Genomic DNA, 16,785 nt, shown 5'->3' with positions numbered 1-16,785 from the left:
TGTTTCAGAAACTATGCAGACAGTATTCATTTGTGTCATTCCAAGGTGTCAATGTTGACTACAGGTATTCCAGTGTATCAATCTCATGCTTTCCGACAGGGTGCAAAAGGATTTAGGCTAAAACCGACTCGATTTGCAATAAATCGAGTCGGTTTTAGCCTAAATCCTTTTTTAACAGAATTTCCTTTCTCCTTTTTTCCCATTCTTGAAAATCTCCATTATTAACAGGTCTCTTAAAAAGTACATACAGGCAATATATTGTTAAAGTCCTGATGATGATCCCAGTTCACTAGGAGCCAGGGATCGAAACGCCGTCGACACTTTTTCAGTTCTGTAACTTTCCCATTGTGTTAATACTGTTACAGGTACTGTTTGTCTGAACTTGCCTTGCGAATATGCTAATGATGCAAGGGACAATTGGCTCCCATGTTCTTTTTGCCTGATATTCTTTACCCTCCTTTCTTTGTCTACCCTCTCTCCCTCGAACTCTTTTCGAGTATACTTTGGATAGGTGCAGGCTTACGATGTAATGGTAAGGCCACATTGCCTGACGACAGCAGCCAGCGGTTTCCCATACAGGTTGAATAGTGCGGGGCTTAAGGCAGAGCCCTGAGGGACTCCCAGACCCAGAGAGTGGAAAGAGGACTGGCCAGGTGGAATGGCTACTTTGAAAAACCGGTCCGAAAAGAAAGAGTGGAACCACTGAAGAGCCTTCCCCACAATACCTACTTCCTCCAGACGCCGCATCAAAATGTCATGAGACACCGTGTCGAACGCGGCGCTCAGGTCTAACAATAGGAGCGCCGCAGTCTGCCCCGCGTCCAGCACTGACCGCAAATGCTCGGTCATAAAGAGCAACGCAGTTTCAGTGCTGTGATGAGAGCGAAACCCATTTTGACTCTCGTCAAGAATATTATTACGAGAGAGATGGGCAGACAGGATGGAGTTTACATGTGCCTCAGTGACCTTGGCGGTCCAAGGCAGGAGGGAGATGGGCCGGTAGTTCTCCGGGAGCAAGGGGTCTAGATTGGGTTTCTTCAGAATAGGGCTGACCACAGCTTGCTTCCAGGAGGAAGGAACCACGCCCTCACTGAGCGAGAGATTGATCAGATCCAAAATGGGCTCACGACAGAGGGGCGGGAGAAGAGTAAAAAACTCCGGCTTCAGCGGGTCTAAGGGAGAACCAGATTTAATTTTGAGGCTCAGAGTGTCAAATACCTCTTTAGACATGGCCGGTAAGGAGGACAGAGTTTCAGAAACCGAGACCTTCACATCACTAGGAGCAATATATTGCCTGTATGTACTTTTTAAGAGACCTGTTAATAATGGAGATTTTCAAGAATGGGAAAAAAGGAGAAAGGAAATTCTGTTAAAATACAGCACTTGTTTCAGAAACTATGCACACAGTATTCATTTGTGTCATGCCAAGGTGTGAATGTTGACTACAGGTATTCCAGTGTATCAATCTCATGCTTTCCGACAGGGTGCAAAAGGATTTAGGCTAAAACCAACTCGATTTGCAATAAATCGAGTCGGTTTTAGCCTAAATCCTTTTTTAACAGAATTTCCTTTCTCCTTTTTTCCCATTCTTGAAAATCTCCATTATTAACAGGTCTCTTAAAAAGTACATACAGGCAATATATTGTTAAAGTCCTGATGATGATCTCAGTTCACTAGGAGCCAGGGATCGAAACGCCGTCGACACTTTTTCAGTTCTGTAACTTTCCCATTGTGTTAATACTGTTACAGGTACTGTTTGTCTGAACTTGCCTTGCGAATATGCTAATGATGCAAGGGACAATTGGCTCCCATGTTCTTTTTGCCTGATATTCTTTACCCTCCTTTCTTTGTCTACCCTCTCTCCCTCGAACTCTTTTCGAGTATACTTTGGATAGGTACAGGCTTGTACCCTATCAGCTCTCGCATTAGACCTCTCTGATGGTCTTTTTATTTTGTTTATACTTGAAATAAAATTTTCAGGCCCGGCTGGGCACTGAAAAAACTGGCTAATATAGTACTGATCTGAGTCTATATTTTCATTTGTTTTGTGAAAAACTTAACCCTATGGACCATTGTTCTCCTTAATAATATCAGTTCTGAAAATGGCACTTTTTGAAAGTTAGTATTTTTCTGATTAAACCAAATGTGGCGTTCTACCAGTGTCCTGGATCACATGAATGTCAATGGCTGCTCTGCTGTGGGTTGTGTATTCCTTCCAGACATGGGGACAAAATGTAATTGATTTTATAAATGTGTAGTATAAAGTAATGTCGTACAATACCATCTGCTGCTAAGTAACAATCCTCCATCAGTTTTTTGCTAAATCTGTCAAGGACCCTGGCATCACACACTTTACTTGCAAATGTTATGCTCCATCCCTCAATCTATAAAACCCATGTGAATATGCCATCTTTCAGTCTGCACCACAGGGCAAAACTGTTATTTGCCCTTTTTACCAGTCAGTGCCAGCCAGCATCTCTCATTCTGCAGCTGTATGATGTATGGCCTTCTCGTTAAGTTTCCAAGTGCAATCTTCAGCGACATGTTGGATGGTAAGCATTATTTACGCAGGTTGTGTGCATTTGAGTGCTGTGTAAATTAGAGGGAACTTTAGTTTGGGACATCTGCAGGAAATGCAGCCTGAGGGTTCCAATCAGGCATAATGTCTGAGTATAATTAATTTTGTAAATTGCATTTTATGAACTTTTATGGTGTTCCTATCAAATGAACTACCGAATAAAGTATTTTTGAATTGAATTGAATTGAGTATAAAGCTCAGCGCTTCAGATCGCTCGGTGAAGCAGGATATTTGCAAAAACTGGTTGATGAGATCAACGGAGACCAACGCAGATGAAGCAGAGTGGCCAGAGATGGGAGTTTGCCTGTTTGTGAGACAGAGGATTATTATTTGTGGTGGATGGCGGTCCACCACAATCAATAATGTCCCTATTCTTGTTAGGTTGGGTAAAGGTTTCATTAATTTAAACCTGAGCTCAACTCTGTAGCTATGGGACGGAGCAGCCAGGCGTAACTTAAGGAAATGTGCACATCATGTAAAAGTATCAAAACAGTTAAAAAGTCGAAAACACAGTGCAATAAAAATCTCACTATCATTTACAAAAATAGGGAGTAATTTAATTAACAAATTAACACCAAAACTACAAAAATCCAATAAAGGGGAACGGAGCTAAGAATGAAATATTTCAATTAAAAATAGCACCAAAAAGCGACCAGTGCCAAACATGGTTATCTGTTTTTTCTTGACCAGTACCTAGACTTGATTTAAGGCAGACCGCAAAGGAGCATGTCAGATAGAGAAACAAGGTTTGACCCGGACAGAAGTTTTATCTTAGGACTTAGTCTCTGAAATAGAAGTCAACAATCCTCAGCGGGAAAAAGCAGCAGGCTGTGGTCGAATAAAGGATCCAGAAGGCCAGATAGCTGTTGGATGCAGCCCCGGTGAAGCCTTTGACTTTAGATGGGAAGCTTCAAGCTGGAAAAACTCAAAATACGCATCCAAGGAAGGTCTACATCAGTCAGATACATTTGGCTGCATCGCCCAGTGAAGATTTCTACGTTTGAACATAGTCCCTTTTTTGGGGTTTTGGTTTTTCCAGGAGGGCAAGGCTGCTGGAGGAAGCCAAACAGGGCTCTACGAGGCCAAATATCTTCTCTGCAATGTCTCGCTGACATGGATTTGCTGCTGTAGAAAACCTCTGAGTGGGAGCAACCTGAATCTTTGGGCCAGTGGCAACGCACCGTTGAATCGAGTTGGCAGGTTTGTCCCAGTTCTCCAAAGGTGCGGAAGGTACGGGCTGGAGGGAGCTCCTTTGGCTTCCTTGTGGCAAAGGCCTGGAATGACCTACCTGTTGACCTTAGGACGCACCCGTCAGAGATTTTGTTCTGGACTCTCCGGGGGGCTGAAAGTAGGCCTTTTTACTTGTTCTTCTGGGGCTTTAGGTTGGGGGGAGAGAGGTTTCAAGCCAGCTGCCGAGGTGTTGTTGGTGTTCTAGCGCGGGGACACTCTGTTGGAGTAAAGAGACTCTCTATAAGCTGAATAATAATAATAAAGGTCTTTGGAACCAAAAGGTTTCTAAGTCCTAGGCTTTCCAGGATGGTGGAATACTCTGACACAACCGAGGGTCCCAGGACCTCAGGAACAGCACTTGGGTGTCAAAGCAGCAGAAACCACTAGCAGGGTCCAGGGCAGGTCCAGTTAGAACTTGCCAGCTGCCGACCCCAGAGGTGTGGCCAGGGAAATGCTCAACCCTTCGCTGTGGTCACTTCAAACCAGTTCTGGGGCATCTCCTCCCACTGAGACCTGACTGGGTAGAAAAAGGAGTGCCTTGCCAGGGTGTCAGCTAACCTTTGCCTATGACAAGTAAGGCGTATTCGAAGTTAATGAAGTTCCTGAGTACAGCCCAACTGGTCATCCTGCAAGAGGAACAGAATTACAGAACACCTCCCCACATCCAAGGGCTTTGTCTTAGCTCTGGGAACAAGTTCATCCTTCATCAAGAGGGCTATTCAGCTCCTGGGTGACCTTTGAAGCTCATGTAAATGGGCTTCTAGAGGCTTTTGGGAAGTGGAAAGGTAGCTTTCGAAAAGTGACTTTTCATATATGTATTACAAATCTGACTTTATCAGTGGATTTGGCTTGTCATAAAGAGTTTAAGCACCACAAGAATTCATTTTAAAGCTGTTACCTAGCTGATGATTACATTATTAAATGTAATACTGTATTCTAATGCTTTCATATGGAACACCCAGCTATAGTGAAAACAGCGTTTTGGCTCTTTTCCTTGGAAGGACATGTTTAAAACTAAACATTTACATGTCCTACTTTTAAATAGCATACTCTCTCCCTTACTTCCCATAAGGTGTGCGTACGGGTTACATGTTAATATTTAAAAGGAGGGTTGAGGCCTGTCAAAAAGGGGTTATTTTGGCAGTGAGAATGTTCTGTTTTAAAACTGCACAGTCAGGCTACAGTGGCAGGCCCTCAGTCTTGTTTGCACTGTCACTGTAACGGGTTGGACAATGGGTGCTGCAGTCCATTTGTGATATTTAACTGACATGTCCTGGGTGCACTTTCCACCATATACTAGGGATGTATAGTTAACTTACATTGGCCAACAAGGATTATAGCCAATTTCAACATGTTTAGGGTTAGAGCATATCCACTGGGCCTTGGTCAGCAGAGTCCCATTGTACACAGTAAAAAAACAGCAGCATCAGTCCAGAAATGGGGGAAATCGTGCAAAAAGGGGATTTTCCTACTCTTTTGTTCCACAACACAACAGCATGGAATGGCCCCTTGGTTTTCTGGATCCCTTTTTCCTGCAACTTAGCGCAAGGACCTTCAGGCACTATCTTTACCCAAGAGGAATGGTGCCTGATACATAGTTAGATGAATAAAGATAGACTGAAGAAGAACAGCATTCGAGGTGTACCCCAAAATTAATTTTGTGTGCAGCCAATGTGGTGGTGGACTAATGCCCAACTGGATCTGGTTATATCGATAAATGTGTATGGGGAGGGCATAAAAGAGATTAGAGTCTGAGTAAGCTCCTTTCTATTAAGGTATAAGGGTCATAGAATTATCAAGGGAATATTGATATGAAGCGCTTCCGGACTGTAAATATGCGTTGATAACACGTATGTTGAGGGCTTTTTAGGATCCTGCTGCAGCTCCAATGAAGGCATGTGGCTCACAGATCCAGATGGGCTTGTGAGGGTCAAAGTTATCAATAATTTTGCTCCTGATTGCTCAACCTACCAGGTCCCGCAAGGACTGTGACCTTGCATTCAGTAAACCACACCAAACACATCACACACTGCCCTACCAAACATTGTCAAATCATATCCTCCCATCCAGGGCCTAAGTTTCGCACTGAATTCAAATTCTTAGACTTCCATTTATTTGTCCTGTCTTGCTATAAAATGCCTTCCCAATTTCATAAACACCAAGCCTGCTTTCTTACCTGTGCGATCAGGATGCCAATCACGATGGCGAGCTGGTGGAGAGTCCCAAAGGCACCACGAAGGCTGGTGGGTGAAATCTCCCCAACGTACATGGGTACAAAGCCTGTGCTGAGTCCGCTGTAAACGCCAATGATGAAGCGTCCAACGATGAACATTTCATACGTGTGGGCCAGTTTGGAGAAGCCCATCAGTGCCCCGCTAATAATGGGCAAGATGTTGGCCAACAACATTGAGTTCCTTCTGCAAAGACGAGAGTAAAAAAGAGATGGGTGAACACAGGACAACTATAGGTCCCCAGAAGTGGGAGAGAGTTTGAAGAATACATACATCAGCACAACACAGCCATCTGTCACTCACCTGCCAAGGCGGTTGACAAACAGTCCCACAGAGAGGGCTCCGACCATGCCACCAACGGGAAAGATAGAAACGGAGGCAGACCAGAGAGAGGTGAGGAAGTTGCGGTCTATCCATTTGTTGTACCGGGCCATGTACGTCTCATTGTAAAATTGCTCAATGATCTGAAGAGAATGAAGAATGCATAAGATTTAGGAGCTCCATGTCCCAGAGACATGGGGCATGTGGAGAATTAGACCAGGAGTGTTTTGGGGTCTCAGTACTGAAATAGCAGGAGAGTCACAACTGTGGTGCATGAAGCGGACTGAAAGAGGATTCAAGCACTAGGACAAGAGAGAGTCATACCATTGGACATGGTTAGAGAATATGTGCCTAATTTGTGCCGGCGTTTCCCAGAGCTTGTGTAATTATGAGCCCGAGGAAAACCAGGGACTGCTAGAGGCACAGCAAGTGGGCCAGAGGCCTTTATAAAAATTCCAAGCACGTATATAAGTCTCTAATTCTACTATGTTTGCCAATCACATTTATTTATGATATATTGTCTTCTTTTGCATTCTCTTCAAAAACATAAAACAAAAAATTACATACATTATTCCACATCTGTATATTGCGCATACATGACTGATTGAAAATATTCACTTGCCATATTCCCAAATCACATATTTTTAGCACTTAAAAGTAAATGAATAAATCTTGTGTATTTCAGTACACAAAATTAATGTCAGAATCCCAATGCATTTTGGGTTGCACATTCAACCCTTCGTCAGGGGGTTAATAATATGTAGATGAAGGTTCAATTGTCTTGTAAATGTCAGCGTTCTGTAGTTCAAGCTATACGGGATCTATAAGACAGCAACAAAGAAAAAACTGTTTCCAATATTCACATTGATAGTACAATGTTCATATGCACAAAACTGGGGAGTGCCACTGGGAGGTAGTACCTTAGAAGAGGAGAACATGCCCTTAAAAAGTAACCAATGTACCCTTCTCGTGAGGAAAAAGGAGTGGGCAGTCTATAAGTAATAAGAGTGAGAAACTGAGTAAACTTGAATAAATAAGATATAAGAGTGAAAGGTACCATAGGAGAATAAGAACCCGTGATGAAATTGGAAAAATAATTAATCGTGCAATAGAGGTATAAAAAATTGTTCTACTTGTCGGACAAAGGTCCGTACACTAACCTGGGGTTATCGATGCCAACACTTTGAATCTCTCAATGAACGCGAGTCTGCCCATCAGGTCACATGGTGCGGAACTCACCCGTATCTATCTAAAAAACTAAAAACAGAAAGAGGACTTTCTGTTGTAAAGGAAAGCATGGCATATACTTGCTATGGCGCCCCGCTGAACTGGATAATAAACAGCGTGTAATCCGAGCGGAAAGCTGTAAAGGCCAATTATCAAAAATATGGAAAGAAGTACCCGAGAATGAAAGTAACACCCTCGTGAAAGTAAAAAATATACTCGAATAAAAACAGTTCTACTTCCTTCTCTATTGAAATATCTCAAGGCGGTACGATGACGTATGTGACTTGTAATTAAAAGACATGCCTACAAGCAGAAGTGCTAACCAAAAAGCTGAAAAAGGGGTGAGGCTTAAGTTGTTAAAGTAGTGGAAAGGTGCTAGAGCGTACCAAGGCATGCAGTTCAAGTTCGTGAGTAGGTGAATCTATATGGGAAGAGTCCCAGTGTACTCCCTTACAATCTGAAAGAAAACAGTATGGCATTTAGAGAAAACATAATAATTCATAATGATCATTAAGTCCTGCAGGAAAAACAGTGCCTAACAACTTTATCCAATGGGTTTCTCTCCTGGCCAGGAGAGTGTTAAATTCTATTCCTTGGATACATTCCACTTTTTCTAAAACTGTGTATCTCAATTGGGGAATGGTGTGTTTTGCTTCTACCCAGTGTTTGGCTAATGGAGAAGTGGTATTTTGGTTCCTAATGCGACTTTTATGTTCCACTATTCTAGTTTTAATTTTCCTACTGGTCCGTCCCACATAAACCAACCCGCATGGACATTTAATTGCGTATATGACTCCTTCTGTAGTACAGTCTGAGTTCCTTCTTAGTTTAATGCTTTGACCTGTGTGTGGATGCATAAATTGGTCGCCAGTGATAACGTTGCCACATTGCCCGCAGTTGTAACACTTCATCATACCTCTTACTTTTAATCTGCCACTTCTTTTGGAAGGTTTCAAAAGTTCCCTCAAGTTTTTCTTCCTTGTGTGTGCAAAAAGTGGAGAACCATGAAATACTGTGAGAAAATCTGGTTCATTCTCAATAAGTTCCCATCGATTCCTGATGATGGATTTAATCTGAGAAGTTTGCACTTTGTTTTTTATTACAAATACCTCTCATTTCATTGGGGTCTTAACTTTAGGTGTTAAAAGTTCATCACGTGTTTTTTGTGATAAGGTTTGAACAGCTTCATTGAGCATTACATCAGGATACCCACGCTCCTTGACTTGTGTTTGTCATTGGATGTCACGTTGACATTGATCTCCATCCGATAGGATCCTCTTGATGCGCATCATCTGCGATATAGGAAGGTGTTTTTTCAAGCTATATGGATGAGCAATCGTAAAGAAAAGAGCGTTGTTAACATCTGTGGGTTTTTTATATACAGATGTTTCTAAACCATTTCTAGTTCTCCTTATCTCAATGTCCAAAAAATTGATTTTGTCCTTATCAATTTCGTGAGTGAATTTTATTCTGGGATTCAGTCCATTCAATTGATTGATGCTGTCTTCCAAAAAATGTTTGGTACCTGTCCAGATGACCAAAATGTCATCAATGTACCGTAAAAAGATTGCAGCATGTGTTTGCCAAATGGGGTTTGAAGTGATGAATTGGTCCTCAAAATAAGCCATATAGGTATTCGCATTTGAGGGCGCTCCTGGAAATCCCATTGCGGTATCAGTGCGTTGGATGTAGTATTTATCCTGCCAACAAAAGTAACTATTGTAGAGGGAAAAATGTAGTAATTATAGCAAGAAAGTCGCTTTGGAGTGATCAATTTCAGAGTGTAGTAACCGCCATTCAACTGCCTCCAAACCTTCCTCGTGTGCAATAGATATATATAATGCAACAACGTTGATGGTACAAAGCCAAATGTCTTGAGAAAAAAGATGTTTGTGTCTCTCCAATTTATTTAAACAGTCGGTTGTGCCCTTTACATAGGTAACCCAGGATTGAACTAAGGGTTGTAAGTGAAAGTCCAAGTAGTATCCCAGCGGCTCGTGAATAGATCCGCATCCCGCTACTATGGGTCTGAATGGTGGATGTGTTCTGTGCTTGTGCACCTTGGGTAGCATATATAGTGTTGGAACCTTAGGTGAGGAATTGAAAAGAAACGTTTTGGTATTTTCATCGATGATGCCTGATTCAAAAGCTCTCTGAAGATAGTCGCCCAGTATTCTCAATAATTCGTTGGTAGGGTCTTATTCCATGGGGAGATAAGTGTCTACTTCCTGTACATGGTCACACACACTTTGGTTGTAGAAATCTGTATCGAGTATTACCAGGGCTCCCCCCTTGTCAGCCGGGTGAAACGTAATTGTTGGATCCTGTCTAAGTTTGCTTAAGATCCGTCGTTCCTTAGAGCTGAAATTGTGATGCTGTATTGTTCCATATTTTATTTTTTCTAAGTCTTTTTTCACAAGTGTCTCGAAGTTGTCCAATGTCTTATGTGAAACTGGTGAAAGAAATCTACTCTTAGGTCTGAATTTCTCCTGTTCCTCTGTCAGCTCCTCTGTGCTTGGATCGATGGTGAAAAACCACCTTAATCTCAATTTGCGCATGAATTTAAAAAGAGCCACTTCCGTCTCTAATGCGTTGGAAGAGTAGGATGGAACGAAAGATGTTCCTTTATTGAGTACCTGGATTTCTTCTTTTGTGAAATGTTTGGACGAGATGTTGATGACCAAGGAATTCACTTCTTCAAGTCCCTCTTGGGCCTTCCTTGCTCCTTTGTGACCTTGGGTTTTTCCACGCCTGGTGTTTCGTCTTGAGTGGCTGTTGTCTTGTCTGGTGGGGTTTTGGCTGTAGGGCCTCCCCCTAAAAAAGGTACATTGCTTGTAGAGGCAGTTGTTGTGTCATCTGTAGTTGTCGTGGTAATATGTACAGAAGAGGAGGGTGGCCTCGGAAGTGATAAATCTTCATCTTCAAAAATACTTTTTTCAGACAACGTGGCCACAGGTTTTTTATAGACTCTCCTCTGTGCGTACTTTTCGGCCCAAATATAAACTTCATCCAGTTTATAATCTATCGTGTCCCGTCGGAACTTTCGTGTTTTTCTTTCGTGTACCTCCTTGGCATGTGTGTCCAGATTCTTATTGATCTTTTCTAATACTTGGTTCAAATCCTCTTGTTCCATCCGTTGACTAATATAATCCTTCAGTTTGTTGATGTCGAACATTAGTTCTCCTAGTTGAGACGATATCTCTTCAATGATGAGCAAAATGAGATCAAGCGAGCATTTATTAAGAATAGCATTCCAACGTGCCATGAAAGATTTGTTGAATTTAAAAAGCATGGGGTGAAGAGCAATCCTTAAGCCGCGGGGTATACGTCTAACTTTATGATATTCAATCAAAGTTGTGGCGTGTAATCGCTGATTCACTTCCTTTTTCATTAGGTATTCAAGTTGTTTTAGTTGCTGTGTTGTAGTGCCCGTAGATGTACCATACTCTCTGACCTCTTTTACTAATGCATAAATCGTTTGTGCTTCTTACGATGTGTAAGCTTTCGTTTCTGCCTGATTAGTAGTAAGATTAGAAATGTCTTGCCAAGACATACATTTTTTATGTGGGTGCTGATCCACGAGTGGAGCACTGTGAGTACAAAGAATAATATTTGGGGGGGTGGATCTGCACACCGTATGTTTACAAATTAATGGATATTCTTTTATCACCTTCGTTAGTTTTAGCGTGCACTCTAGTGGATAGGGTGAGTGCCCAACTCCCTATATGGTAACAAAAGAAAGTGTAATTATGAGCCCAAGGAAAACCAGGGACTGCTAGAGGCACAGCAAGTGGGCCAGAGGCCTTTGAAAAATTCCAAGCAGGAATATGTCTCTAATTCTACTATGTTTGCCAATCACATTTATTTATGATATATTTTCTTCTTTTGCATTCTCTTCAAAAACATGAAACAAAAAATTACATACATTATTCCACATCTGTATATTGCGCATACATGACTGATTGAAAATATTCACTTGCCATATTCCCAAATCACATATTTTTAGCACTTAAAAGTAAATGAATAAATCTCGTGTATTTCAGTACACAAAATTAATGTCAGAATCCCAATGCATTTCGGGTTGCACATTCAACCCTTCGTCAGGGGGTTAATAATATGTAGATGAAGGTTCAAATGTCTTGTAAATGTCAGCGTCCTGTAGTTCAAGTTATACGGGATCTATAAAACAGCAACAAAGAAAAAACTGTTTCCAATATTCACATTGATAATACAATGTTCATATGCACAAAGCTGGGGAGTGCCACTGGGAGGTAGTACCTTAGAAGAGGAGAACATGCCCTTAAAAAGTAACCAATGTACCCTTCTCGTGAGGAAAAAGGAGTGGGGCAGTCTATAAGTAATAAGAGTGAGAAACCGAGTAAACTTGAATAAATAAGATATAAGAGTGAAAGTTACCATAGGAGAATAAGAACCCGTGATGAAATTGGAAAAATAATTAATCGTGCAGCCCCATGCTTAAATCAAGATAGAAGAGCTCTGTAATACGTGTAAGCGTACTTATGTTCTCACAATAATACATCCAAGCTGTGTATTCCAAGATACTGTTGCACTCTCGACAATCCTAGTACCTAAATGAAAAACGAGCCAAGATAAGTATCCCAGTGAAGTAACGCTAAGGTAATCACTGTGCGCTGTAAACTGTTCAAACCGCTTACCACCTGTGTAATCAGCGAGCTCAAACCGTTGCTGGCCGCTTGGTCATAAACAACCTGAAAAGATATGGCATAGGTGTAACGCGAACACCTAAAGCAATAGAGGTATAAAAAATTGTTCTACTTGTCGGACAAAGGTCCGTACACTAACCTGGGATTATCGATGCCAACACTTTGAATCTCTCAATGAACGCGAGTCTGCCCATCAGGTCACATGGTGCGGAACTCGCCCGTATCTATCGGAAAAACTAAAAACAGAAAGAGGACTTTCTGTTGTAAAGGAAACCATGACATATACTTGCTATGGCGCCCCGCTGAACTGGATAATAAACAGCGTGTAATCCGAGCGGAAAGCTGTAAAGGCCAATTATCCAAAATATGGAAAGAAGTACCCGAGGATGAAAGTAACACCCTTGTGAAAGTGAAAAATATACTCGAATAAAAACAGTTCTACTTCCTTCTCTATTGAAATATCTCAAGGCGGTACGATGACGTATGTAACTTGTAATTAAAAGACATGTCTACAAGCAGAAGTGCTAACCAAAAAGCTGAAAAAGGGGTGAGGCTTAAGTTGTTAAAGTAGTGGAAAGGTGCTAGAGCGTACCAAGGCATGCAGTTCAAGTTCGTGAGTAGGTGAATCTATATGGGAAGAGTCCCAGTGTACTCCCTTACAATCTGAAAGAAAACAGTATGGCATTTAGAGAAAACATAATAATTCATAATGATCATTAAGTCCTGCAGGAAAAACAGTGCCTAACAACTTTATCCAATGGGTTTCTCTCCTGGCCAGGAGAGTGTTACATTCTATTCCTTGGATACATTCCACTTTTTCTAAAACTGTGTATCTCAATTGGGGAATGGTGTGTTTTGCTTCTACCCAGTGTTTGGCTAATGGAGAAGTGGTATTTTGGTTCCTAATGCGACTTTTATGTTCCACTATTCTAGTTTTAATTTTCCTTCTGGTCCGTCCCACATAAACCAACCCGCCTGGACATTTAATTGCGTATATGACTCCTTCTGTAGTACAGTCTGAGTTGCTTCTTAGTTTAATGCTTTGACCTGTGTGTGGATGCATAAATTGGTCGCCAGTGATAACGTTGCCACATTGCCCGCAGTTGTAACACTTCATCATACCTCTTACTTTTAATCTGCCACTTCTTTTGGAAGGTTTCAAAAGTTCCCTCAAGTTTTTCGTCCTTGTGTGTGCAAAAAGTGGAGAACCATGAAATACTGTGAGAAAATCTGGTTCATTCTCAATAGGTTCCCAGCGATTCCTGATGATGGATTTAATCTGAGAAGTTTGCACTGAGTTTTTTATTACAAATACCTCTCATTTCATTGGGGTCTTAACTTCAGGTGTTAAAAGTTCATCACGTGTTTTTTGTGATAAGGTTTGAACAGCTTCATTGAGTATTACATCCGGATACCCACGCTCCTTGTATTCTTGTGTTTGTCGTTGGATGTCACGTTGACATGGATCTCCATCCGATGTGATCCTCTTGATGCGCATCATCTGCGATATAGGAAGGTGTTTTTTCAAGCTATATGGATGAGCACTCGTAAAGAAAAGAGCATTGTTAACATGTGTGGGTTTTTTATATACAGATGATTCTAAACCATTCTAGTTCTCCTTATCTCAATGTCCAAAAAATGGATTTTGTCCTTATCAATTTCGTGAGTGAATTTTATTCTGGGATTCAGTCCATTCAATTGATTGATGCTGTCTTCCAATAAATTTTTGGTACCTGTCCAGATGACCAAAATGTCATCAATGTACCGTAAAAAGATTGCAGCATGTGTTTGCCAGATTGGATTTGAAGTAATGAATTGGTCCTCAAAATAAGCCATATAGGTATTCGCATATGAGGGCGCTCCTGGAAATCCCATTGGGGTACCAGTGCGTTGGATGTAGTATTTATCCTGCCAACAAAAGAAACTATTGTAGAGGGAAAAATGTAGTAATTCTAGCAAGAAAGTCGCTTTGGAGTGATCAATTTCAGAGTGTAGTAACCGCCATTCAACTGCCTCCAAACCTTCCTCGTGTGCAATAGATGTATATAATGTAACAACGTCGATGGTACAAAGCCAAATGTCTTGAGAAAAAAGATGTTTGTGTCTCTCCAATTTACTTAAACAGTCGGTTGTGTCCTTTACATAGGTAACCCAGGATTGAACTAAGGGTTGTAAGTGAAAGTCCAAGTAGTATCCCAGCGGCTCGTGAATATACAGATGTGGAATAATGTATGTAATTTTTTGTTTCATGTTTTTGAAGAGAATGCAAAAGAAGAAAATATATCATAAATAAATGTGATTGGCAAACATAGTAGAATTAGAGACTTATATACGTGCTTAGGAATTTTTCAAAGGCCTCTGGCCCACTTGCTGTGCCTCTAGCAGTCCCTGGTTTTCCTCGGGCTCATAATTACACTTGTGTTACCATATAGGGAGTTGGGCACACACCCTATCCACTAGAGTGCACGCTAAAACTAACGAAGGTGATAAAAGAATATCCATTAATTTGTAAACATACGGTGTGCAGATCCCCACCCCCAATATTATTCTTTGTTTCCCAGAGCTTGGCACCAGCACTTATCACCAGCACATATTAATGACTTTCCACCACATGGTGGTGGTGTTTGTGTAATTTCATTCAAAGCAGTTCTGCTGCATGTTTAACAATTCAATACACATTAAAAATAGTTTTACCAGTGCATTTCGGCTATTGTTATAGCGTTGAGTGATGTGGAATAGATCAAATAGTTACTTTTGTAGGAATTTGATGGTTTGCAGGTAGTGTAAGTATTGGCATTTAGCAGCACTGGCAGGGACAGTGTCCGGTGGAAGCTGTAGTGGGCTTCTGAGAAATATCCTGGGCCATGCACTGACCCGAGTGCTTAATGTATAGACATGTAAATATCCTGGTCCTGGATCAATGGGAGAGGGTGCAGAACAAAACACCTGAAAACACCTGGAAGAGCACCAGGTTTGCTTGGTTTCATCAGGGAGGTGTACTTTAAGTCCCTCTGAGTTGGCAAGCATGGGACCCACCTTCTGACCATACCAGTGTAAATTACTAGGAAAAACATAAAGTCTTGGTTTGAATTACCCTTAACATTTGCTAATTGCTCTGGGGAGATTCTGGTCCATCTCTTTGGCTCACGGTGCTGTTACAGACATGGAGCATTCATATGTGAATCAGTCTTGGATCCACCCTAAAGCGACAGTTCTGCACCCACTGCATGGCCATATCCCCCTGATGGCAACACTTCTAACCCCAGAAACATTTCAGCTTTCTTGGGCCTTGAGAGTAAGGTACAGCAAGCCTCTTGCAGCTCACTATGGGGAATATGGAGCAGCTTTTGGAATGACATCTATATATACTCATTCCACTTAGGACAGGTCAAAGGAGAAAGCAAAAGGGCGTGCTGTGTGTGGGCTCTTGTCCTGGAAAAGGCATGGAGTCTCCTCTTGACCTGTGCAAAAATGCTTGCAAAACTGGACAATTCTCAATTATTTGTTTTTTTCAGAAGAATTGTCTACTTCATTACTCAATAGGGACTCCAACCCGAACACAGCACTGAGACAGCCTTACTTAAGGTATCCAACATCGTTAAATTCACCTTGCAAATGTGCTGCCCTTATTTTTCTTGATTTAACCTCATCGTTCTATACCTTCTCCTGTCAAATTCTCCTCCAGTTTATAGTGGAACTAGGTATCACAGGGTGGGGCTGGAGTTGGATAAAATCTTTTCTGGAACAAAGACAGCATGATATCTGGCTGGCACCAGACTCTTCACTTAGCCCCACATTGTTTAATATCTACATATCACCTCCAGCCAAACTTATTGAGTCTTACGAGATGATTAATGTCTCCTATGCAGATGATACCCAGTTGCTCTTTATGTTTGATTCCACCATGACAGACATAGGTCCCATCTTTCATTCATGTCTGGTATATGCATGGAACTGGTTGAAACAGAGCCATCTACCATGCATGCAGATAAAAGAGAGATTCTTCTCTTTGGGCCAGCAATTGATCAGTGGGTCAATGCTTGTTGGTCGAAGGATCTTCCACCTTCCCACCAGCAGCTCTAGTAGCTAAGAACCTTAGTCAGGATGGAATCCGTCTCAAGAGGAACATGGCGGCGGACTGACGCCGGTTGCAGGAGCCCTCGATGCAGCAGGCTAAACGCCCGTCTTAGCGAAACTCTTTTTCTTGTAGTGAAGTGACCTTCACGGTGAGAACGGATGAGGAGCATTTTGGTATTGTTTGTATGTGCGAGTGGTTGATCTCCGTGTTTTCTTGTTTTATCTCTCCTGCTCTGGCTGCGAGGCTGAGAGACTACTGTTATGTTCCTGGAGGTCCGCCCCTGGCGCCCCGGGCGTGGGGCGCGCTGGTCATGTGACTCCGGTTAATAAAAAGAGGTCTCGCACGCACGCAGGCGTTCAGAGGCGCGCAGACCAAGCAACAAAGTTATTCCCAGTGTCCGGCTGAGTTTATTCTAGGAACACGTGTTAGGCCTAG

The 16,785-nt window shown here is 41.9% G+C and overlaps 1 protein-coding gene across 1 annotated transcript in view; it reads right to left on the bottom strand.

The window, feature by feature from the left end:
• Positions 1 to 16,785, bottom strand: part of LOC147706468 (solute carrier family 2, facilitated glucose transporter member 3-like) — a 54,547-nt gene that overhangs the window by 14,830 nt on the left and 22,932 nt on the right. Inside the window, exons 3-4 of the mRNA XM_086932979.1 lie at positions 6,343 to 6,503; positions 5,985 to 6,225 (exon numbers count right to left, since the gene is read on the bottom strand). Of these exons, the coding sequence (XP_086789105.1) occupies positions 5,985 to 6,225; positions 6,343 to 6,503 (402 nt within the window). The remainder of the gene's footprint in view (positions 1 to 5,984; positions 6,226 to 6,342; positions 6,504 to 16,785) is intronic.

This window comes from Lissotriton vulgaris, chromosome 7 (assembly GCF_964263255.1).
Source record: "Lissotriton vulgaris chromosome 7, aLisVul1.2, whole genome shotgun sequence".
Taxonomy (NCBI): domain Eukaryota; kingdom Metazoa; phylum Chordata; class Amphibia; order Caudata; family Salamandridae; genus Lissotriton; species Lissotriton vulgaris.
This window is presented reverse-complemented; position numbering and strand designations above follow the sequence as displayed.